Genomic DNA, 26,573 nt, shown 5'->3' on the forward strand with positions numbered 1-26,573 from the left:
AAGAAAGCATCTTTCAGCATCATACATTTAGCAACTGCCTCACAAGTTGATTCACATTTGCTACCAAGTGTGCTTTCCACTAGCACTTTTACATTCACACACATGCTCAAGTTAGCAACCAAATATGTTTTTCTTTCAGAAGTACAAATTTAAGGACTTGTTCAATTTTAGCAACTCATTTTGGGTCCTGCGTTACAATCTTAAGCATGTTTCTCCACAGGTATATCCCATGGCATTCAACAAAGCCTGCTAATTAGTGTGTTTAGCGTTACAGTGAAAGGAATGCAGAGTTTCTAAAATCCAGCAACCCAAAAGACAGACAATTTTAATCAACAACAAAAAGAGCAGACCCATCCACTTTCATTAATTACAACTTACAATCACAGGTATGTTTTTGCCCCCTACAACTTTACTGCATTCTTAGATGTATAACACTGCCATACAAGATAACAAACAGTTGCAAACTCTGGAGACAAATTATACATTTAGCTAAAAAAAAAAAAGTGTTGACTCTATAGAAACCTTTTAACTTGTTTCTGACATTTTTTGAAACAGTGAATTGGCAATGTCTGCATACTTATGAGCAGAAAACAGAAGTCAATCCTGATTCCACGGAACATTTCATGAACATGGTAGAAAACATATATTATAAAAAATACAATCAATTAAACAACCTTTTGGTTTAACTGTTAACATTTTGGACAACTCTTCAAGGCTGAGGCCTAGTCTGTGTGAATCTTGCCTAGCAACAGCAAGCTTCTGTACTTCCTGAGGCTAAGATTGGCCAAAATCTGTTACCTGGCAACAGCAGAATAATCAAGTCTATTGACTAACATTGGCCAGAAAAAATGTCTCTTCAATAAGAAAAAAAACTACATACTAAAAGTAATCTTTGTCATAACAGCACATACCGGTACTAGATGTGCCCCTTAAACTAACACAACAAACCATTTCCCCAGTACAAGATGCAGTACAAATGACTATTTTAAAAAATACCCTAGCATAGTCCATAAGAGAAAAATGCACAGTATCTGTCAACATGCTACTCTCTTAGCAAATGTTTAACTCATATTAATAATAATTTCCCCCAAATTTTGTATGGGCCACCCTCAAATTATGTCTCCTACATGTCCAGTTTTCAAAACAGACAGTTGAACCATTTTATAATTGTAAATCATAGAACATACTTACTCATCCATATTCTCATTATAGTGCAGAATATGTTTCAGCTGACACTCTTACCATATCATACACACTTGTTATAGTCTTGTTCAAAATTTAAGTGTGATGAGGCCTTTATAGTGCAGTCCTATACATTGCAATGCCTCAAGCTGGAGGAAATAGGAACAGCCATTTTTAGGCTTGATTTGTTTGCGTTAAACAAAATAAGAGATGTTTATAGCAAACAGTTATGTTCTTAATACTTTTCATGTTTCAATTTTACTGACAACAAATCTTGTGTGTGTGTGTGTGTGTGTGTGTGTGTGTGTGTGTAATACTGTATTCTGGCTTTTGTTTGTACCAATTCCCCAGACAATCTTCCTGTTCCCCTATAAGGCTTTCAAAACATTAGCTTACAGCAGCCCTCAAAACTATTTTTAAAATAGTTAAGGCATCAATACCATATATGAAAACCCTGATTTTAAATTAGGAAAATTCTATGCTTATTTTATGCCTCTTCTATCCATTTTCACTAACAACTGTTTTAAGAATTACTGGTAAATCATGATATATAGAATACATGGGGGGAAATATTTTCTTCAGAGGTCCCAATGTAGTTAAAGGGTTTGCAGCTATGTGCTACAAACAGCACTTTTTACGGGGGCCAGAGATGCTTGTCTAGATTGCAATAATCTAGACAAGGGCAGCAAAAAATTTTTAATTTAAATTATTTTATAGTGCCTTCCAGGCTCAGGCACAATAAAGTAAAGCAACCCAATCCTAAAATGACCCATAGTCCAACAACAATTTTGCATGGCTACACGACATTTCAGACAAACTACCTATTAAACACAGCAATCCACCGAACTGAAGGGTGCACTAGCCTCATGCTGCCACAGCAAAATCCTCCCCCCCCAAAAAAACCTTCCGCCCTGCAAATAGTTGGACTCCAGTGTACTTAACCATTTTTTTTTTTGTCTTGGGATTAGAATAAAATTTGGGAGTAAACTGTCAAGAGTTAAGAAACAGAAGCAGTCAGGTGATGTGCACCTCCAGTCTCTAAAGTACATTACAGTTCAATGTGACATTAGTGTGGCATCACAAGAATAATGCCCAGTATTTTCCAGCTACTGGCTTCCGCAAGTGAGGATTATGCATAATATTTGCATTCATATACCGGGCAGCCGTAACCTTCCACTGTAAACTTACCAAGTTGCTTGCCACAGGTATAATTTTGGAGTTCTGAACAAATGTATCAGCTTAAATTGCTGTGAATTACCTTGCTACCAGTTATGTATGTTTCACGGACAGTATCACCTGTATATTACAGTAGTTACATATTTAATTCCCCGTATATCTCCTCCATAGCAAATATGTACATTTCATATACAGAAATTAGTCTGTACATGATTATTTTAGCACTTCTTTGGTATATCTTGACAAAATGTGTGTCCTAACAAAATGGATCAGCTTAGTCTCTGTGAAGAATATAGTGGCAAGAGTTGCTATAAAACACAGTGCTCCCACAGCAACATGAATTAACCTGGCCAGCCACCCTTTATCACAGCACAGGAACACCTACAAAGAAAGAAAGACAGAATGTTAACTTACTGTTTTAAGCAATATATTATTTTAAGTTACGGTTCATGCTCCGATTTAGAGATAAGACAGACCTTGTAATTCTCTTCACAGTAATACTTTTGCACCAATGCTTACCAAACTACAACCCAGTAAAGCCTCCCTTTGTTTAAAGGATAGTTTAGGTAGGCCAAACAATCACATAAAAGCTAGTCTAGGTTCTGCAAACTTCTGTCACTCTGTTTAACGGAACGGTCTTCCCTCAGAGACTGTTCATGAGCACCTTCATTAGTGTTTCCCCCAGCAATTTTATTCACCCAAGCATTTGAATCATCAGCTCACTCATTCATGTCTACTGTATGCTGCACCATTATGTAGCTTTAGATTTTTGTGTGTCCTTAAAAATAAGTTGCACACTGCTATGATAAACTGGGTGAGAAGTGCTGGAGAAACTTTGTAAATAAATAAATAAATCACAGAAAGATAGAAATAACATTTCAAAGCGTTAAAACATTAATTCTCTACATGTGGGTATGTTTCAATATCTTATGCATATCTGTAGATATGCTCTGTGTACACCATAAATTGGAACTAACTTGCGGGTTACTTACTAGCAAAAAAAGAGACTACTTTATGAACTTGTTCTGGCAGAACAAAAGCACAAAGAAAAAGCACTACCCACCTCTGAAAAGCCCGTGGCCACTCCACAGACGAAATAAACAACCAACAGCAACGGTGATATAAGGAGGCCCTTTAAAGGCTTGTAAGGGCTCTGTGCAAAATAGTTGTGAATGTAGCGGATGCTGTGGGCTATTCGGATCCCCATGTTGAAGCAGTTTGCAAAGATAAATCCTATGCTGCCTTGCCAATAGGTCAAGAAATAGGACATGCACAGAAAAACCAAGGACAAAGCAAGCATGACAAAATTGTACCTAAAAGCAAAACAAAAAGGGAACAGTATAAATGGTTTCTGTATTCATCTTTTGCAAGCTTGACAATTTGCTTTCTAAGATGAATGGGATGGAGGAGGAAAATTAATTATCAATGGTAAAGTGCAACAAACCTATATCTGGTTGCATATATGTTAAGTCTCACTTGTTTGTAGTTAAGAGATTTGTTTATGACTCATCAGCAAGTCCCCAATAAAAATCTTCCCGTATCTATTAACTCAATGGATAGCCCCATAGATGAGCTACTACAGGTGAAACTCGAAAAAGCTGATGAGATCCCCAAATTAACAATTTCAACTTTGGGGTTTTCATCAGCTGTACGCCATAATCATCACAATTATAACAAAGGAAGGCTTGACATATCTCGCTTTGCATGTCATGAGTCTAACTCATATATTAAACTCCAGTAGCTAATGAAAACAATTGCTTACATAAATGGACTTTTCCACAATATTCTAATTCTTCCAGTTTCACCTGTATATACCAGCTTCTTATCTGCAATATGAGAATAGCAATAGAGATGGATCAACTCCCAGCCATTGGCTCAGAATGTAAGCCGAGCTACATCCCACCCATCCACCCGCCCAAATTAGAAATACCGTAGATTGGCTTATTTTCTGAACTAATATGACATTCAAAAGTTATCCACTTTCTCCCCTAGCCTCTTTAACCAGACAACTTATCCATCTGAGCAAAAGCAGCAGTGCCCCAGACATAGTAAGAGAGAAAGAGAGAGATTCAATCTCTTCCGCCTGCTCTTCATAATCACAATACCTTGAATATTCCATTTCTGTCCACTTTACAAATATAACCACTATTATACCATTGCTGTTCTACTATACTGGGCAAAGAGGCAGGATATTACTTTCAATCTTTTTATATATGAAATTGTGATGATTGTGATACTGGAGATGTAGATTAACAAGTAATGGTCAAAACACATCTAATATTATTACAAAAGACTTCATGTTTGTTTATTCTAGTGACACAATAAGCTTTTTAAAATATAATTACAGTGGTGCCCCGCTAGACGAAAATAATTCGTTCTACGAATCTTTTCGTCTAGCAGTTTTTTCGTCTAGCGAAGTGGCAATGCAAACCACGGTTTTCGCTAGACGGAAAAAAAAAATTTCGTCTTGCGAGGCAGCCCCATAGACAATTTCGTCTTGCGGGGCAGCCTTCCGCTAGACGAATGCCTTTTAGAGTTTTTCGTCTAGCGAGGCATTCGTCTAGCGGGGCACCACAGTATGTTGTTATAAAATTTGCTTTATAAACATGAGGAGTACACTGATATATATGCCAACTCTACAATCCTATGATAGTTCAGAACATCATCTTCCCCCTCTCTATTTACATTTAACTTACAGAAATATTTTCCCAAGACACAAGATCCCTGCATATTATCCCAAACTTTATTCCAAATGAGTTCATATCTCTACTTGACACACAGTTGTACTATGTCAGACGGCTTCATTAGTTCACAAAGACACACATGTAAAGGAAATGTGAGCTAATAACTAATTCATGAAAATGATAAATGAGGATAAGTCAACACTGTACTGATCTTCGTCTAGAATGCTGTAATGAGCATCTTCAAGGATGCTCTCCTTCACTAGAGGATACATTTACTGGTGCTGTAGTTTCCAATTAATCACATCTTACAAATCCGCAGCCTTAAAAGTGCATTGTACTTGGAAAAAAGCAAATTTAAAATGAAATAACAAAAAAAAAACTCTCTCTCGCTCTCTCAGTTGCAGTGACAGTGGCCAGCAAAGTGCATTGCATTATCCTAAATATGTAACTCAAAATCTCAAAACAGTATGGAGCTCAACATTTGTTTTCAGCAGTGACATTTCTATAAAGATAGATGGGACTTAAAAGAGAGATGGGACTACTGCAGCACAGAAGGTACCCCAAGCAACCACAGACATCTGTACAGACATCTGTAGAGCACATGGCACTAGAACCTACACACTGAAGAGCTGCATTGAAGAGATGGCTCAACAGGCGGCCAGCCACAAGCTTTATAGGTGCTCTTATCTACCTGTGCCCTCCAGTAATATGCAGCTGTGCTCAAGATCTCTGTTTTCGGCCTGGGGAAGGGATTATTAGTACATTTAACCAACGAGAAGTTTGTCAGCCCATGGCTGAAAACTATGGCCAGAAAAGCCACCTGGATTGGACTGCCATCATCCCTCTTATATCATCTGGGTTACGACACTGCCCTTGTATCCCTGAGGCAAAGGCTGTGGGACATCTCACATAGCGACCTGCAATCCCGATCTTATGTAATTTGTAGTCCGGTCGCAGCTGGAATCCAATACGGGTATGACTTTCAGATATCCTCATACCTTAGGAATTTTTCTGTACCTACCTATCGGCATTTATTCACCAAAGCCAGACTAAAAGTATTTCCCTTGGAAGATCTAAATGGCAGACTAAGAGGCATCCCCTATCAGAATAGGCTTTGTTTATGTTTCCAGGACGTTGACTGTATGAAGCATATCCTACTGCATTGTGGGCAATATGAGCAAACAAAGGATCAACTGGTTAAACCCTTACTAGCATATTTGCCAAGAAAATCTGAAGCCTCCCATATTACATATTTTTTGGAAGACAGGTCAAATGATATTACACTGGCCATGGCAAAGTTTCTTTCGGAGGTTATAAGAAACAAAGATCATTATGCCTTGGATAAAACAAAATGACTGCCTTGGTTTCTTCCATTTGTCTGTCAAAGAAAAGCTAAATAATAGTATGGAACTATGGTCTTTTTAAACTCACCTGTCCACTTCTTCTTTACACATTGAAGCAAATGTAAAACATTCTGTTACCCCATTAACAGCAAGCAGCAAGACATATAAACTATAGCAACGCAGGAGACTTGGCCCTGAGAAAATATTATGACAAGAAGATTAGTAAAATGAAACCCCTCATTGCTGAGATCTGTGCATCAACGCTATTTAACATGTCATTAATGAATTATAACAGAATCAGACTGTCAACTTGCAATCAATGTTATTTTTAAAAAAATCATGTTCAGAACAAAATATATCCCTGCTGTTACTTGAGCAGCAAGACACAACGGCCAATATCCAATGTTAGTAATACTCTGAGAAGGTCCATTTGTTTCAATGAGACTACTCTGAAATCACCTACAGTACAACATTTTGGACTAAGTCATGGACAATATTTAGAATTTAGTCCAGGGTTGTTGCCACTCCTCTGGTGGGCCTATGACAAGCAGTTCTAAGACCCAGTCTAGAAAATTTTGCCTTTTTGTTGTTGTTGCATTTATCCAACCAATATGAGGGAGACCGGAGTAATTTATTACCACAATACTTTGAAGAGCTCCTTGATTTCTTTCCCCATCCCCATATCACTCTTGGCATCTGCAAAATTCAATATATGTTCAAGAGAGGAAGAAGACCTTCCTTTATTCTGCTTTGTTACCTTCCACTCAGTCACCTGGTCTCCCAGTTCTCTCCCAATTCAAATGGACACATGGCTTCCCTCCTCCCACCCTCCTCCCTCTTCACTTCAACCATGATGAATTATCACTTCTAGATGGGTACTTTATTGAAATAAATAATGGAAGCAGAAAAAGTATATTCCATCTGATACCACTGTACCCAATTCTGACTGAAACTAGGGGCATGCACCGAATACAAAATTCAGTCTCAATGCCACTTCAAGAAGTGGGTCAATTCAATTCACACTGCTTTGGAGGACACTCTTCACTTTGTGGCTGAATCAGAACTTCACTTTAGAAAACGTGAAGCTTCATGCCATCCCATTAACTATAACGGGAGAATCAATAAGCAGTGACAGCTTATTTGCTTTTTTACAGAACTACCGGTAGATTCAATTGACAGAAGCAGTAGCAGTTTGTGAGTGGATAAAGACTACAAAATATCAGAAAAAAATAGGTGCAGGGATGTTTGTGCAAGTAGACTAAGTTTTGAGTTTGCTTCTTTGAAAAAGGAAGGGGGGAGAGATATGTCATTGGGAAATTGGTGAAATGCACAGGGGATGGATAGTCACATTTAAATTTGATATTGGAGAAGTGAAGAGGGGGGTCTGCTCCTTTGGGAGGAAGGGTGAGATAAAAAAATTATTTACTTCTCTCTTTTTTAATAGTGCTATCAATCACAAAGCTCCTCCTCCTTCCCTCCCTGGCATTTTGCTTATATGGAGAGCTGGGGGGGGGAAGTATGAATTTTAAAAGACTCAGTGTCTATGTGCCTCTGAATTAGGCCTGCATGTTCAGGAACAGTCTGATTAGCTTAAAACCAATTTGAAAGGCCTCTGCTTTGCTTCGAACAACTACCAAATCTCTCCAAAGCAGCCTGATTCAGGATTTGTCTGAAGCGAGTACACACCCCTAACTGGAACAGGACAACAATTCTTACCAGGAACCCTGCCACACAGTTTCAAAGGCCTTTTTGAAGATAATATAGCAGCTTTGCTAATACAGATTGATCTTATGCATGTTTATCTGGATAAATAAATGAATGTAGCTGCTGATTATTTCCAGTTAACTGTTCTACTGATAATTTTTAAAACCACAAAGCTCAAACTGCATGCCAGGAAGCCTGATCTAAGTCTGGTTCTGCTGAGAAGCAGCATATAATATAGAAAACAAACGTTCCTCTATTAATCAATATTGGATCAATTTTTTTAGGAATCCATCTTATCTTCTTTTTAGAGCTTTTAAACATTTATTTGCCAATATTGTAGTAATTGCTATCTTCAAGAGGGCTAAGTACTCAAGAATACAATGATTAACACTGCTGAAAAGAGATGTCCTGTTTCTCTCAGCACTAAAAGCGACATGCAAAATGTTATATTGCAACCATCCTAGGTTGCTCTTCCATAAGGTATACATAATGAAATTTTCTAACACAAGGAAAAGCACCATTTCTGAAACGGACATCGTAGGGCATGCAATGCGAATGGATCAGATTCTCTATGTTAGTTCTTCCATGTGGATATAGTACTTTCGTATATGAAAAGCAAACTGAGGAGGCTTTCACAAAATGTTTGATGCTTACTGTATGAAGCTACTTTTCAGAAAGGCAACTGCGATGTGACATTACCTGATCCCAAACTGAGCATTGAACCTCCATAAAGATCCAGTGCCAACTGGGAATACGCATAACCAAAAACTGTAATAGTTAGGCCAATCAGAAGCACTAGTTTCAACAGTGATTCTAATACAGCTGCTGCCATGGAGATATCATCCTAAAAAAGAATTGCATTCATTTAATAGGCAAAACAAAACAACATATGCCAGATTACTGTGTTAAATTTATATGTGGAATAATTAGATTTTACAATTCACTATTTTCACTTGGCTAGTTAATGGCAAATTATAATAATTTTCAATAATAATTCTAGACTATTTGTGTCTAGAAGTATGAACATATTCAATAGCAGCCATATTTATATATCAAATGTGCTGCAAGTTCCAGACAGAACTTAATTAATCTGCACAAAACCCTTCATTAAATAGAAGATCAGGAAATGCCTGAGAATCTGCTATGACAAAGGAAACAGGTTGACAAAAACTAGCTTCTAATGCATCAGAGAAAACCAAGAACACGAACACTTCTGGTAAATTACACAACAGTATGCAAATTCTACCTCTGCAGAAAATAAAAAAAATCTAAAAATAAGAGATTGTACCGTATGATATAGAATATAGTAGTTCCTGAACTAAAACTATGCTTAACTAGAGGGGGGGAAGAAGAAGAAGAAGAAGAAGAAGAAGAAGAAGAAGAAGAAGAAGAGCAGGAGGAGGAGGAGTTTGGATTTGATATCCCGCTTTATCACTACCCAAAGGAGTCTCAAAGCGGCTAACATTCTCCTTTCCCTTCCTCCTCAACAACAAACACTCTGTGAGGTGAGTGGGGCTGAGAGACTTCAGAGAAGTGTGACTAGTCCAAGGTCACCCAGCAGCTGCATGTGGAGGAGCGGAGATGCGAACCCGTTTCACCAGATTACAAGTTTACCGCTCTTAACCACTACACCACACTGGCACTGACTACAGCATTTGATCCTGATACTTTGATCCTAATACTTTATTTACAATACCCTCCTGTGAGATATATGGGCGTACCTTAGCTTCTCTACTAAAAATAGGCACAGCGTCTCTTTAGACACTAATAGCTCACTCCTAACCACAGTCCCATTCAAATACATATTCTTTAGTTGCCCCAAGTCCTTCTTTTAAACCATAGACCCCTCCCCAACCATATAATTTCAGTAGATTGACAAATATACACAGCAGGCCCACAGCATTATTTAAATTTAAATCCCCACTCAACCAACATTTAATTTCAACAGTTCTACTGTGAGTAGATATTCACTGAATACAACCCATTTTTTTTTCAACATGTAGACTCATTCCATGATAAATCTTACTCAAGGCTACTTATGAAGAAAAAAAGTATTAAAAACAATTCTTTAAAAATGAAACAAATAAGACAACAGCCATAACCTTATCATCTACTTATCTCTGATAATGCTTGCACAATTAACTTTTGTTCTCACTTCATTCCCCTAATTATCTTTCAAACCTGGTATTTTGAAAGGGTTGTATCTAATGGTACCCTGATAACAGAAAGCTTCTTGGTTTAGAGGATGATTCTGTCAGCAGAATACGAAAGAGGGGTTTTCATATATTCACTCTCCCATCTGCAGCCCCCATCACATCCCCAAATCTGGTAGAGAAGACCCATCAGAACAGTGTGGGGTGTTGTGGAAGTGAAGAAAAGGGGCAAGCAGGTGAAAATAGCCTCCTCCCCATCAACAACATTGGATCCAACCCCAGGAATTATTCTATTTGTGTAAAATGCCCAGTGAAAGTTGGCATATACTTCTTTTAAATCAATAAATGTTATTTATCCTTTGCTTTAAATATACATTTTTAGACTATTGAACAATAAGACTAATTTACCTGTTTTTGAAACCTGATATCTTTTCCGCGTTCCAGAACCTTAGCAAAGTAAACATAAAAACTCTCCTCTATTGGCAAAAATATAAATCGAGCTGTCAGAGAACCAAGGTTGTTCACTATGTCATACACTCCTTTATAAATAAACAGAAACATATAATTAAGTGTTTAATAGTTAAATTATTGCTTGGTTTAAAAGAAGAAGAAGAAGAAATTAAATGGATGCAGCACTAAGGCAACCGTTCCAGTACAAACATTTCTGCTTGCCCAACGGAACCATTTCCCCACTCTTCCCCCCCATGCATTGTTCTGAGGGTTCTCCTGGCCCTCCAGAGTGGAGTTGAGGGTGGTGTGATGGGTGCATGGGGGTAGAATGGTGGAAAGTCCTATTGCACTAGCAAGAGTCCTTGTGCAGGCTTCCACTAGCACAGGGGTGTCCAAGAGGTCGATCGTGATCTACCAATCGCAAGAAGCTTTCCCCCCCCCCCAAAAAAAGTTGGAAGTTGGACAGCCCTGCACTAGCAGAAGAGGTAAATCACTTTTAAAGTCCCAAACATAATCAAATGCATTTCCATATTCAAATTAAAAAGAAAGCTGCCACCTTTGCACTTATTTTATAGCCATTCATCTGCAGACATACCACATTTCTAAATGAATGTGGAATCAGATGACCGTTTACTGGCCTTATTCACATGAATAAACTGTGGTTTAAAGGAGAGCATGAAAGCATGCTGGTTGGTGCAAACAAACCACAATAAGTAAGCCAAGAACGCTTCTTCCAATTTCAAGAACCAAGGCAATGTAAAAAAATGTCTTGCTTACCCTGGTCTCCAAAATTTAACACATTCAGGAACGTCATTACATACCGTTCACCTACAAAAGTAATACTTAATATTAGTATTTATTTATTTTTCCATTATACTTAAAAGCGATTGCACGACAAGAAATTTCAAACGTATCCTGTGCACAAGAGATGTTGGACCCAGTCACTGCTGTTCAGTATCATCAGCCATCTTGGAGGTCATTTACTCCCTGCTTGCTCAGTGCAGAAGCTGCAGTGCAGGATAGCACTGTGCTGAATCCTGTATTCCAATTTCTCAAAAGTTTCCTTCTCTTGCAAAAGAGGCTTCCATTTTTTTTTCTGCACCCGTTCTCAGGGTACTTCAGAATTTCTTTAGTATTTTTTGCAGCTTTCTCCAGAATTCTGCAGCCTCCATTTCCTGACCCCAAAATATCTCATAGGTGGCGTTACCACATGATATCTTCCCCATAGCTTTTAACTGACACTTGTGAAGCTGGGGAAGTTAGCTGCAGAGATCAGTACACTTCCTGATTTTGTCTTTAATGGAAGAGCTTCCTCTAACCTAAAAAAAAAAAATCTCTCCGTACTGATTATTTCTTTAGAAGTAAAAAAGGCATCACTTTAAAAACAAATAAACAGTTTTCAGGCACACAGTAGGCAGTCTCCCCACCCGCTTGCTCTTAGAAGGAAGCCCAGCTGTGGAAATCAAATGAACTTTAGGAAGTACAGGCACTTGAGAAGGCTGCAAAATATAGAATGAAAGGATGGATGCTAATAAAACACACCTTGAACATCTCAGGAGATAGATACCTGCAACAAATTACCTGTGTTCTACCCGTAAGGATTTATCTCCCTTTTCTTTTGTTTTTTTTCAAATCTACTTTACTAAACCTTTTTAATATAATTTTCAAATGCGGTTCCTTCTCTTATTCATTGGTGGAGAATTGTTTTTAAAAGGAGATTTTTTTTTTCAGGAGGATGCAACTGCAGCATCCTTGAAAGATAACTATCTAGTTTCTGCTTAATTACCTCCAGTATTGGAGAGTTCACCACCTCCTAAGGCAGTGGGTTCCCTGTCAAAGAGCTCTTACCAGTAGAAGACTTTTTTCTAATGCTTTGCCAAAATCTGCTTCTCAGCAGTTCCGCGCCCACCTGCATTTGTTACAGCCCTGCATTTTGGAGCAATAGATATTTGTAAACGTATTGCTAACAGCATAAGAAAATAAAAGAAGTTGAAAAATAAGATCTCAGCAAAATGAATAATGTAACGATTTTACTAAGGCAGAACTTCTGAAGCTGTGGAACTAGAACCCTAGGACTGATCTGAGGTATCTCAGGTAATAGATACTTGAGAGGGGAAGTGGGGGGGAGACAGCTTTTGTTAGAGACATCTGATCAATTATTGTTTCAGCATCAGCTCGGAGCCAAGTCCAATAATGATTATGAGCTGCTAATATACTTTTACCAAAGGTTACAAGTGCCAATTGTACAATTTTTGGTCCATATGAATAAAGAGATATTATATAACTGTACATACCATGTCATCAAGTAAGTATATGCCTTCCTAAATACTTTATCTACAACTTTCACATTCCAATGAATATGCAAAACCAAACTGGTATCTTTCAACAACAAACACGTTTCTCCTAGCTGTCTAACCCCAAGGTATACAAACAAACAATTCTGGAAACCGCAAAATATTGAGGGTAGGTGTTTGCAGAATGGGGCTATAACTGATGCTGAAGAGACTACCATACTCACCCTCTGTTAAAACTTGCTTCAAGAATGATTGCTTAAAGAAACTCCAAGTCAATTTAGCCTCTTCCCAGTTAACAAATTCCTGAAAGTTAAATAGATATAAAATCACTGTGGTGTATTGAAGGAATTAATACTCCTAAAACATCAATATGACCAGTAAACTGTGTACAACATGCATGTAATATTATCTATTGCTAGTTCACACAGGTGAACAACCTTGACATGGTACCCTGAGACATATTCCAGGTGCAAGGATTATGTTGAAATGGCATTGTATGAGCTTGAGCTTCACATATAAACTCCTACGGTGATTTCTACAATTACAGCCCTTTTGGAGATGCTACATCACGGCAACTGCAGCAGAACTGCATCCATGGAGCATCAGTTCATACAATACTATCATCCTTGAGAACTCTGTAACTGGACGTGGCTACTCAGCATTACAAACCCAATAACCTTTTGGTTCTCTGCTCAGGGCTGTATAAGTTTCCTGCAGCCCAAGGGTTGTTACACTGTGGCTCTCCAGGCTGCCACAAAATTCCCTGCACCATTAGGGCAGGCGATAGCTAACTGCCTCAAAGCCATGGTTGGTTCAGCTCCAACACCAGCGCTCCATCATCCAAATCAGACACAGAATACATTTTTGCACCAAGGATACAAACAAAAAATTCACTTGACTTTGTAGATAGGAACAGTTACTCCTCACACACATATCTCAGAACAGCAAGCTTCAGCTTTCTGATAAGCAAAGCAGACAGACATTTGTAAGACAAGGCTTTTTGAAGTGAAAGGTATTTAAATTATTTCAGTTGCCTAATTATACCTTGATGCCATGGCAGGATACAAAAAATTATTGATATTAAAGTCTGCTCGAAGTGGTTTCTAGCCAAGTATGCTTTTCGAAATGATAATTGCTTGTTGGTATTTGATTACTCTCAATATTTTTGTGACCATTATGCTTTACTCTGAAAAACAGTTTTGATGAAGCTTGCATTTTATTATATCAACTGTAATTAAGTAAGTACATGAAAGAGAGAAGCATGCAATTATTAGAAGTATTATTTGCAGAAAGAGAAAAGGCAAATTGCTGATATTTAGAGTTTTGACTGGTAAACTTTCTGCTGCATGATAATATAGATCTGGTTAAAGGTAATGGTAAAGGAACCCCTGACTGTTAGGTCCAGTCGCGGACGACTCCAGGGTTGCGGTGCTCATCTCACTTTACTGGTCAAGGGAGCCGGTGTACAGCTTCCGGGTCATGTGGCCAGTATGACTAAGCCGCTTCTGGCGAACCAGAGCAGCGCACGGAAACACCGTTTACCTTCCCGCTGGAGAGGTACCTATTTATCTACTTGCACTTTGACGTGCTTTCGAAATGCTAGGTTGGCAGGAGAAGGGACCGAGCAACGGGAGCTCACCCCGTCGCAGAGATTCGAACCGCTGACCTTCTGATCAGCAAGCCCTAGGCTCTGTGGTTTAGCCCACAGCGGCACCCGTGTCCCTATAGATCTGGTTAGGTATAGTTAATCTTATAACTAATCAAATATATAATTCAAGAATATAATCTAATATGCTATGTAAACCTGCACTCTCATTCTCTTATTCTGAACTGCAATTAATATTTTGCTAGTAAAATAATCCAGGCAGCTTGGTCTCAGAAATGGATTCTTATAAATACCCATTATAAATATTTCCGTACAGAATATGGAAATTCCTTCTAATGTTATGGCTACTGCACTGTTAGTTTCCTTCACAAGTATGTAAGCTGTTTGTCAAAATTCCTAACAGAACAACCAAAGCAGCTACACTTCACTGCCATTTAAGCTAATTTATGCTTTTTCATAAAAGTCAAGTGTGCTGCTTTTTATCACAATACAGTGTTAATATTTTATTTTACTTCCCTGCAGTACCAGCCCCACTAAGGAAGATTTAGCTAGGATCAGCTATAGACAAAAGAGGGTCGAATATATCTGCTGTGCTTTAAGACAAGAAAAGTCTCTGGAGATTTAAATGTAATACTTTGGTTATATAAATAGGAATTCTATGGAGGAAATTTTTAAATCTAATATTAGAGTAGCCAAAACTTTATTCTTACTTAATAAGGCTAGTTTACAGCAGTTCATTCCACCTCAGCCCTTTCCTCTCTGAAATATTTCAGAGTAGTTTTACAAACATTATGCAAACCGAGCAATGTCAAGTTCCATTAAAGTTAGAAGGTCTGTTTTCACCTTAATATATTCAATGATACAGAGGCTGAAAAACGGGACCTTTATTTCTTTTCATGCATGGATTTCTTAACTATATTAAATTTAATCTCTGCTCCACAATTTATTGAATGTATTCTGCACCAGACGAGTCAGCATCTTCAATTCATGCAAGTCATCTTTTATAAATGTATCTGGCCCAATAATCAAAATACTGGGGATGATTCTGTATTTTTATAGCTGAAATATTAATTTAAGCATAAAGGTTTATAAAACTCCCTTTGAGATAATATGACTGTTTTGTCTTAACGTAATGGAGTAAAAACACGTATATAGAAAAACCTTATTTCATCCAGAGTGTTGGCTTCTTTTAAACATTTTTGCTTTGACTCACAGAAATAATGTATTATTATGGAATTTGTCAGAAGAAATTATACTGCCTGTGATAAAATGGCAGCAAGATATAGCAAAAGATGTAGGGAAACCAAAATAGTTGCGATGTTCAACATTCTAAGAAAACATTTTAAAAATGACAACTACATGGATCTTTAATATCTAGAGAAATTTGGAAATATAAATACATATATTTAAAAGCTATGCTACGCTAAAAAGAGGACCATACAAAGTGAAAATACACAATAATATAAATTATGTAGAGACTTATAAATGTAACCCAAGAAATATTGGGATATGCTGTTCATAAAAATCCACACGTTTTATATATGGGAAATTGTGAGTAGCTGGTGAACAGAGGAATAGAAATATACCAGAATAATAGCTGCTAAATGAAAGTCAGTCAACAAAATCTGTATATAGACCATTTGAGGTATGGAGTTTTTTTTCACTTTACTATAATTGGTGCTACGTTTAGAAATGTATTTGTTGTATAATTAAAGAGTATGAATGAAAGCATGGATTGTTTTTTCCAGGCAATAAAATATAACAGGGGAAATGCAATTAAAGAGACTTTGAAAATGGCAGCATGGCACTGATTTGATGGCGACTAAGCAAGTCACTTATAATGAGATTCACTATAAGAATTAACTTGGGACAACGGCTGTACATGATCATCATTTTTTCTTGTGTCAGAATTAGGAATAGTTGGTTTTTAACATAAAGCTGTTTTACTTACCTCATCTTGTCCAAAATTAGGTAAAACAGATATCATACGAGTAACTGGAAATGATTTTTTGGTTGCTTCAGGAGAACCCAGAAACATCAGGAAATACATTATATAGCACAAAACCAGAACGCTGGTATATAGAAGCTGCAAGAACAAAATCTCATTAGCTACCATTTATTGCACGATTTCCACTTCAGCAACAAAATAAATACCAGTAAAATTCAATTGCCAAGCACGCAGCTCCAGTTCAGACAAGATGGCAGCTCCCAGGCTTAAAGCCTCACAGCACTGGCACTGTTTGCATGAACCAGCACCTCCATGTGGGGATTGCCCAAACTGCAATTGCAATGCAGCGGGCCTTTTTTAGACTGCTGGAACTGCAGAAACCTCATCAACAGAACACAAGTGATTGTGCAGTTCTTACAAGGCCTTTAAGGACGTGCATTCCTAAATCAAAGCACTGACATACAAGCAGTTGTAGAGGAGCATAACATGCTGTTGACTGTTATCACAAAGATGCTCAATGAACAATCTGGTACGGTATTATGATGCTCAATCATAGAATTGTAGAGTTGGACAGGACCCTGAGTATCAGCTAGTCCAAATCCCTGCAATGCAAGAATATGCAGCTGTCCCATACGGAGATCGAACCTACAACCTTGGCATAATCAGCACCATGCTCTAACCAGCTGAGCTATCCAGGCTCTGTAGTTACTTCTTGCACTTTTATCCTTACCATTACCGGTAATCCAAATTAATACAATTAAGAAAATTCTCAAAAATTAGAGCCAGGGTTTTCATGAGTTCTATTACAAGTTCATTCCTGATCCTTTCCACACCAGTTTTTGTGGGGGGGCTGAAATGGGCCAGAAAAGGATCAACTTCTTCTAGTTTTTTCCTCCTAAATTAACAACACAATTCTATATATGTCCACTCAGTTCACTGGGGCTTACGCCAAAGTATGCAAGTAAAGAGTTGCAGCCTAACAGTCCAAAATCATATTTTCTTTATATGCTTAACTGAAATACAACTGACTTTAAACTGATCTACCCAACAGCCTTACGAACCATGTATAATGGGTCGATTTTAAGTAAACGTTTGTTGAATAAAAGTGCATTTGTGTATGACTATGCCCCTGATCTGACGTTATCTTAAGCTAACTTAATATTGGAATAGAGGTACTAATAGTGTGGACTGCAACATTGCATTTATCCATGTAAAACTGAATGGACCAAAGCATGGAAGCTATAGCAAAAAATAATGTTAATTTCTTCAACTAAAATTATTATATCAGATCAAAGAGACAATAGTAAGAATGGCAGAAACCGTACCTGGGCCAAAGAAAAGATGTAAAGCCCCCAGTGAGGATATGTAACTACTAAAATAACTGTCAAAAAGCATTTGCAAATGATTGAGAGACTTTCAGCAATTACCTACAAAGAATATACAAAAAGCATGTTAGACATACACACTATTTTCCTAATGGTAATTCTTACATGTGTTGGCTTCAAAAATCCTGTGATCAGATGTTGCCTTTCAAACATCTTTAAGAATGCTTAATTGTGAATAGTGATGAATAGTCTCTGCAATTAAGCCTATTTTCATAAGTGGTAAAGTTTAGTGTGGCACGTATAAGTAGAAATGGGCCAAAGCTAGCTCCCCACCTCCTCTTCTTACACAACTTGCGAGGAGAAGTTTGCTTATAACACCAAGCCACAGAAAACAAACCAAGGTTCATAAACCAACAACAAACAATGGCTTCAGATCTCGGCTTGTTGGAAGTAATCAAGCCATGCTTAAGCTGCTGGGCAAGGTTTGAATACAACACTAAACCATGGTTAAATAAGCCACGGTTTAACACTGTGTGCAAGGCAGACAAATTATAAGACAGTGAGAAAAAATGTTTTATTGTTGTACCTCACGTTCTCCAAATTTAGAATGAAACTAACTCTTTTTAAAAAAACAACAACAACTAAACAGCTTTTTAAAAAAACGATTCACTACTTCATTCATCAGTCCATATATATGTGATATATATATATATATATATTCACATTAATAAAAACCCAAACAAGAACAATGCTGCATACATTTTACTAACCTTTAGCCTGACAAATAAGTGTACTTGGGCTAAAACCCAAAAAGGTTCACCTAGAAGCTCAATCACAGCGGAAAGACCAAATGCAACTACTCCAAAGTTGTAGTAAGGAACAGCATTTTCATCAGGAACTTCAAGTATATCTAGCCAGACCCAGCCCAGGAATACAGTCCAACACATGCCCAAGGGGACTCTATGAAAGTTGAAAAGATGAGTAGACAGTATCACATGTTGTCCTTTTCCTTGCAATTTTTATAAATGAGTTAAGTTCAATGTTTTGCGAGCCAGGAGTCCAAATAAAATCAACATCAAAAATATGTACATCTGTTTTCTGTACATCTGTATTTATAGGCAACTTCTAAGTTACTTACACTACCCCTTAGAATGCATGGGGAATTCATCACCCATCTTATTATTTATACCCCACCCATCGGGCTGGGTAGCCCCAGCCACTCTGGGTGGCTTCCAACAAACATAAAAACACCATAAAACATAAAACATTAAAAACTTTCCGATACAAATACCCGATTCCTCAAGAAATCTACACTTTTCCATTTGACAAACCCCCAACCACTACATCAATCTAGGGCAGCTTTCTGCATACTGACTTAGAAGCTACATCAATCCCCAGCTGTGTTTCATGTAGACATGGTACCGGTAGTTAATATATGCATTAGATTCTCATGAAACAGAGTTAAATCCCCAGAAACGCAGCACCACAGATAAGCTCAGATATTTCATTTGCAGTTTAGATAGGCACTGAGTTATTTAAGTATTCTATTTTCTACCTTAACTAAACCTAAAAACTAAACTGCTCACTCTTTGACTCATTTGTGGTTTGAAAGCAAGAGGCTGCCCTACCTTTTCAAAAGTACACGTAAAACTCAGATAAATTAAACAGGCACTTCAAAAGGATATAACCTTTGTGAGATTATCAGAAGTGCTACAAACTGATACTAGGATAGCCACCTATCATTCCATGCATCCTACCTGTTCCCTTAAAATGCATGAAGCCAAATGAGCCAATGAATTACTTCATTGCCTGCTGTAGAATAAAGCTTCCTACAGCAAGTGGAACATCTGCTTTGAATCTTTGAAAATGCAAGTATAATCTCCAGGATGACAGGTGGAACCCTTGCCAGAGAAAATAAATTAGGATGTTAGTATTTTGTTTTTACTAAGTACAGGAGAAACTCGAAAAATTTGAATATCGTGGAAAAGTCCATTTATGTAAGCAATTGTTTTCATTAGCTACTGGAGTTTAATGTATGAGATAGACTCATGACATGCAAAGCGAGATATGTCAAGCCTTTGTTTGTTATAATTGTGATGATTATGGCGTACAGCTGATGAGAACCCCAAAGTTGAAATTGTTAATTTGGGGTTCTCATCAGCTGTACGCCATAATCATCACAATTATAACAAATAAAGGCTTGACATATCTTGCTTTGCATGTCACGAGTCTATCTCATATATTAGTTTCACCTTTTAAGTTGAATTACTGAAAGAAATGAACCTTTCCACAATATTCTAATTTTTCGAGTATCACCTGTACTTAGACATAAGAGGGGAAATGGGGGGGAGAGTTAACTGAGTGAGCTAATTTGAGTAATTAATTTGAGGATCCCAACGTCTTATTTAAACATACATTGTCCACAAAAGATTAAATGTTTTGGTCCAGTTTCTCCTTGTACTTCCACTCAGACAAGCTCTTCGGAATGCCTCTCTGGCTAAGAAAACAACTGTAGAATAAAGCAGCATCAGCCTAAATGTTTTAAAAAAGGAAAATGAGTAATTTCAGTATAAGGTTAACTGTCAACGAGGCAAAAGCTTCCAATAATATACAGCACACAAGGTTGGCTTAACCAACCAATCCAAATTTTGTTTCTCCCCATATAAGTGGTTGGGGGCAGGGAATGCCAACAGTTACAGTAACATATCACCAAATGCAAAACTACCGTATATTGCTGCCTCAGACAGACAAATGTTTCAGCAGTATATTTTGTATCAATTGTTTTTTATATGTTAAAATTGTTATTGGCTTTGTTATAACAGTACCATCAAGATAAAACAACAACAACAACATAAGAACAGTACAACATGCAAGCAACTTCAATAAAAACCAGAGAACTTTGCAGTCCAGAAGACAGATAGGAGATTTTCAATAAAAATAGAGACACGTTTCAAAACTAACATTTGGTAGAATTGGAAAGACCGCCCCAGAAGAACACCATGAGAATATAATAAGAAATCAGAGAGGTACACACCATATATCATATTTCAAGAAAGACTAAAAATTACTGAATCTCCACCCAAGTCAGAAACTACTGCATAAACACAGCAGTCTCAATAGTACTACAGATTTGCATACTAGAGGATGGAAATTCATTTGTCCAAGAAACCAAATCACAAATTCAAATTTGCATTTAGACAACACAGCAGACATTAATTCAACTAAATCATTCAAAGTGTCTCTTTGCAGCATCCCTGCCAAGCAAAAAGTTAAGCGGAGTAATTTACTTTGTCACTGCCCAGGTTTAAAAAGAAACCAAATAGAACAGAATATAATGAGACAAACTGCCATAATTTGGAATCATGAATCACTCATACCTTAAAAGAAACAGGTTATTATTTATTACCTTACATTCACAATGCCAATGATTTCCTTTGAAACATATCGTAGGGTAAAAGCATTTAACCCAAATGTAATTAGGCGGAACAGTATCTGTAAAAAAACAAAACAAAAAAAAACAGTGAAACAGGAAATAAATTTCAACTCATATAAGCAAAATCAGATTCAAGGAGCAACTTACTTAATTATGTAAACTGTTAGTCTTGAATACAAATCTCATCTCAGCCATACTCACTAAGGCTGCAGTATGATACAGATTTACACTAGGCCCACTGAAGTTAACACAGCTTACTTCTTGGCCTGTAGTATAGCATTGTAGTATTATACTCCTAACTGCAGTTATGTGATAGCAAGCCCAAGTGAACAGAATGAAGCTAAATTCCATTTTCTTTATTATTAAATGACTAGTACTTTATAATAAACTTCTAATTTATCATTCATAATGTGCAATACTTAATTGCAACATATATGGAATCTTTAAATATTTTCATTATTGTTGGTTTTATACTAGTTGCTCAACTTTTCTGGATCCTGGTAATTCAGCTAGCTGGCAAACCATTTCCTTCTTGATGCCATTGTTTTGCTTCCCATCTGCAAATCTGTAGATCAATCCCTTACAGTATTTGTAGCTTTACCTAGCATTTTTATATATGCAGATTGTTTCTGCCCTCAGTTTTCTCTTCTATGACATTCACTGGATTCCTCACCATAGTTCACACAAAACACTAAGCCATGGGGCCGGATAAGGCCCAATCGCCTTCTCAATCCGGCCCGCAGGCGGTCCGGGAATCAGCGTGTTTTTACATGAGTAGAATGTGTCCTTTTAATTAAAACGCATCTCTGGGTTATTTGTGGGGTCTGCCTGGTGTTTTTACATCAGTAGAATGTGTGCTTTTATTTAAAATGCATCTCTGGGTTACTTGTGGGGCATAGGAATTCGTTCATATATTTTTTTCAAAATATAGCCTGGCCCCCCACGAGGTCTGAGGGACAGTGGAACGGCCCCCTGCTGGCTTCCATGGCTTTATCCCATGTTGATGAACTTTCTGAATTTATTTCAACAACTAAATACTGGGCATTGCTGTGGAATTGATGCTCAGGAATATTTTACAAATACTACTTATCCCTAGAGAAGGCACTTTTGTGAAAGATGCTCCAAAATACATGTGAAGGAAACTGCACAACCCCCATGTATAGAGCATGTCCATACTATACATATGTGTACTTGTACAGGGACACCAACAGTCCAATAGACTATTGGGAAGCCAATAGTCCTGTTCACATATTGTGAAGAACACTCTTGTGTGATCAGTATGACAATGTCGTACAGACAAAATACTATCTGAGAAGATACACCAATTGGGTTCGGCTCCAAAAAATTCATGCCTCATTTCTTACACAACCACAAATGCAAATGGAAAGCAAATGCGTGGATCCTACGCAGGATCATACAAGGGACTTCTACTCCAACCCCCTGCCAGAAGTCCTCTTCCCAATGTGGGGCTGAGATTAAGGGTCTCATGCTCTACCAGAGTGTTTCTCAAACTCGAGGACCCAGCTGTTGTTGCACTACAACTCCCATCATCCCTAGCTAGCTGCGCCAGCGGTCCGGGATGATGGGAGCTGAGGTTCAACAACAGCTGAGTCTACCCACTGAGCAACGTAATGTGCCATCGCCGGCGAAGGGTCTTTTCCGCGAGGGAATAAAGATATATGGTTGTCTCTGTCACACACGCACATGTAATAGTTTGGAGCTGGAAACAGGTTACAGGAGGCAAAAGCAGGCAAGCAAACCTAAAGCAACCAAGACACAGGGGTGGCCAACGAGTCCGTTGCGCAAACCCTCTTGCAGGGAGAAGGCAAGCAATTCAAACTGCGGGAAGAGGCACGACTGAATCGAGAGGGCTTTTTTCTGCAAATGAGTCACCGAAGAGAAGCCCGGGACAGGGACGAGGCTAAGGCTGAGCGAGCACCGCCTCGCCTCCGTCCTCTGCCACACCTGCCGCCGACGGATACCTGCAAGAGGGCGCTGGAAGAGGCCAGCTGGCTGGTCTGCCTAAGCACGTCCTCAGAGCCCATCTTTGCCGCCGCCGCCGCCGCCTCCCTGCCACAGACGAGCCCGCCGCCGCCGCCTCAGCTGGCGCGTGCATAAGGGGAATGCGCTCCCCGCGGCCCCGCCAGCCTCCTTTCCTCCCTTCCTCTTCCTCTCTCCCTGTCCTGCTACCCGGCGAGCGCCGCTTCCTCAGAGGGCGAAACCCGACATGGCTCCTCCCCGTCGCGCTTCGAGCGCGTCAGCCCAAAAGGGGAGGACGAGAAAGAGGCGGCCGCTCGGCTTCGTTGCGGCTACGGCGAGCCGGGATGGAGTGAGGCAGGAATGCTCTGCCTGGTGCTCGTCTGCCATAGCTGGGGAATGCGAGGAGCCACGCTGGCAAAGCTAGAAATGAGCTCCCCCCCCCCCATCTCTCTGAAGGCTCATGGCGCGCAAAAAGCCCGCGTGTCCACTGCAGCAGCGCCGCTCCCTTTCCCTCCACGCTGTGCCGGTGCTATCTGGCACGGGAGGGCGGCTGGGCAACCTTTCTCTGCCTCACCACAGTTCGGGGGGGGGGGATCAAACTTGTTTCCCGGTTCCCTGCTCGCTCTGGATTTCCTTATCGAACACACAAGTGCAGGTGCAGCCGAGTTAAGGAGCAGGGATTTATTTGAACAGCCTTGCACCCCCCAAGTGACTGCCAGTCATCCCTATGGAGAGAGGGTCGAAAGCTTTGTGTGTGTTTGTTAAGGGAAGTATTGCAAGGTGCCCTGATAATGTTGCTGAAGGACCCAGGGTTCCTGTTTCCTTTTGGAAATGAGGCACAGCAGCAACTGTGGTGCCTTTATGATATATGGTTTATTTACACTATATGCAACCTGAACCTATGAGCATTAACACCGAAAGTCTCGTGTTTTTTTCCTTAAATGTATGTTTAGTCAATTGTTCAGTCAGACATTGTCCCATGTTAACTGATCTCTTCAGCCCTCACTATCTCTACAGTTTAACCGTTTTTGTGTGTTTTTTAATGATCAATATTTTTCTCCAGCTATAGTATTGATTTCCATGGGGATGAAATTATTACTACCACATTTTTAATGTAGAGAACACCATCACCCTGCAGCAATGACTTTGCTTGATTGCATTTATGGAATAGCTCCACTGCATGTGAAGCTCTACCCTGAATGCTGGTACTTGTGGTTAAAAGAACGGATCTAAATACAGGTAATGTGATGCTAGCACCCAATACCAAGTTGAACGTCTACCAGGCTTGTGTGTTGAGCACACTGCTTTGTGGGCAACTTACACCCACAAGGAGCGATGCATCAATGCCTTCCATGGGTGCTGTCTCAGGAAGATTTTGGGCACCCCCAAAGGTGCTCTCCCAAGCCCACATTCCCAGTATGTTCACTCTTCTTTCTCAGCGACATCTACACTAGCTTGGTTACATACACAGAATGGAAGAATCTAATGGTAGGCAAGAATTAGCTTAGCAGTTAGGACTTTTTGTGTGTTTGGATGTCACACTATGCTAAACTGGTGACTTTGTGTTTTGTTTTCCTACTTGCTAAAGGAGGGAGCAAGACAGAAGTGCTCAGGCTGCATTAACTAGCACTTAGTTCATGCACAGTATGACTTAATAAACCTTACTTTCTGGCTTAGCATAACAGGTTGATATGGTCACAACAGATAGTTTTAATGGAAAAAAAACCTGTGACATCTAAAGCCGTTGGTGCTAAGAGCAAATGTACTTTTATGATCACTGATTTATAGTCCTGTATCACATCATACACTTTCTAAAAGTACAGAGAAAATGTATAATAAGAGAAATGAATAACTGGAACAGTTAAGAACTTAAATTCACTTCTTTCAGTTGGCATTAAGGGGACTTTTCCTCAACATGTTTTTATCTGTTGGATCCACTAGATGGCAAGCCTTCCTCAAGGCAATGAGTAGGAAAAATTGCTGCCTCAGCCACACACAACCTTATTTCAACCCTATATCCTAGCATCAGCTTTTCTTTTGTGCCTCTCTATCATATCATTGTAATTGTGTTTTATTTCAAAATTGTTTTTTTAAATAAATGCAACAACCTGTAAAAGGGAAAGTTGTAGTATGGGGCATGGGTGTAGCCCAGATTTATGTTGGGGGGGGGGGCAGGACTTTAACGGGGAGGGCAAAACCAAGCTATCTGTGACTTGATTGGTCAGTTAAGTATTTTTATTTATTTACTTGATTGGGGTCAGGGGCGGGCAGCTGCTTTGCAGAAAATCCCAGGTTCAATCTCTGGCACCTCCAGCTTGGGCTAGGAATATCTCCAACCTGAAATCCTGTGATGCTGCTGCTGGTCAGTGTTGACAGTAATAAGCTAGATAATAACCTAACTTAGTATAAGGCAAAATGGTATCTGAAGAAGTGTGCATGCACACGAAAGTTTATACCAGAACAAACGTAGTTGGTCTATAAGGTGCTACTGGACAATTTTTAATTTATTTTTATTTTTATTTTTACTGCGTCAGAGCAACACTGCTACCTACCTGAATTTAGCACAAGGCAGTTTCCTATGCAGTTACATAGGAAGATGCCAACTAAACTCAGTAAGAAAAAAATACGCATATTTTCACAGGTTCCCAAAATTTAGAATATATTAGTAAAAGTCAATTTTCTCTTGTGGTATTTGCTATTCCTCTTTAATTAGGGTCAGGTGTGAATGAAGTGCCCTTTAGGACAGGTGACGAGAGCAGGTAAGCAGAGTGCTGTTAGGTTCATGTCCAGCCTCCAGGCTTCCTGCAGACATCTAATTGGCCACTATGAGCCAATGTATATATGTCAATAAAGGTTTGATAATTTGACACAAACAATGAGAAGTACCACAGTGGTGCTAAACAGCAAAAGTAACAACAAAACCACTGCACATCGGCTGAAATAATAATGACAAAAATAATAATAATACCACAGATACTGTAATGAAAAATCAAACAATGGAACCAAATACACTTATATACATGTAACGTATATGACCAACATCAATACAAAAGAACCATTCAGCTTGAGATGTATTCAAACAGCTCAGTGCCAACCTAAGCCGATGTGCAGTGGTTTTGTTGTTACTTTTGATAATTTGACACACACACACACACCTATATGACTTCTAAGCAATTGTAAAGTAAAAAAAAATCATAAATAATTAAAATGCACAATAAAACAATTCCATCAAAACATTAAAAGCATCCATAATTAAAATTTACCATAAAACAAGCCCATATAAAAGCCCAATAAT

At 38.7% G+C, this 26,573-nt stretch overlaps 1 protein-coding gene across 2 annotated transcripts; it reads right to left on the bottom strand.

The window, feature by feature from the left end:
• Positions 1–2,171: 2,171 nt before the first annotated feature.
• Positions 2,172–23,379, bottom strand: RFT1 (RFT1 homolog). Of its 2 annotated transcripts, none has more exons than XM_033140738.1 (13): positions 23,281–23,379; positions 21,272–21,357; positions 20,281–20,397; positions 18,636–18,825; positions 17,866–17,967; positions 16,544–16,678; positions 13,211–13,289; positions 11,470–11,520; positions 10,651–10,781; positions 8,789–8,933; positions 6,474–6,579; positions 3,422–3,671; positions 2,172–2,739 (listed from the first exon to the last, which is right to left on the bottom strand). In XM_033140738.1, exons 1-13 carry the CDS (start codon positions 23,341–23,343, stop codon positions 2,572–2,574), a joined length of 1,623 nt encoding a protein of 540 aa, XP_032996629.1. In that variant the 5' UTR covers positions 23,344–23,379; the 3' UTR covers positions 2,172–2,571. The 2 variants fall into 2 exon arrangements, with proteins under 2 accessions (XP_032996629.1, XP_032996630.1); XM_033140739.1 differs by having other exon boundaries at positions 21,277–21,357; positions 23,281–23,320.
• Positions 23,380–26,573: the final 3,194 nt, after the last annotated feature.

Source organism: Lacerta agilis, chromosome 2 (genome assembly GCF_009819535.1).
Source record: "Lacerta agilis isolate rLacAgi1 chromosome 2, rLacAgi1.pri, whole genome shotgun sequence".
Taxonomy (NCBI): domain Eukaryota; kingdom Metazoa; phylum Chordata; class Lepidosauria; order Squamata; family Lacertidae; genus Lacerta; species Lacerta agilis.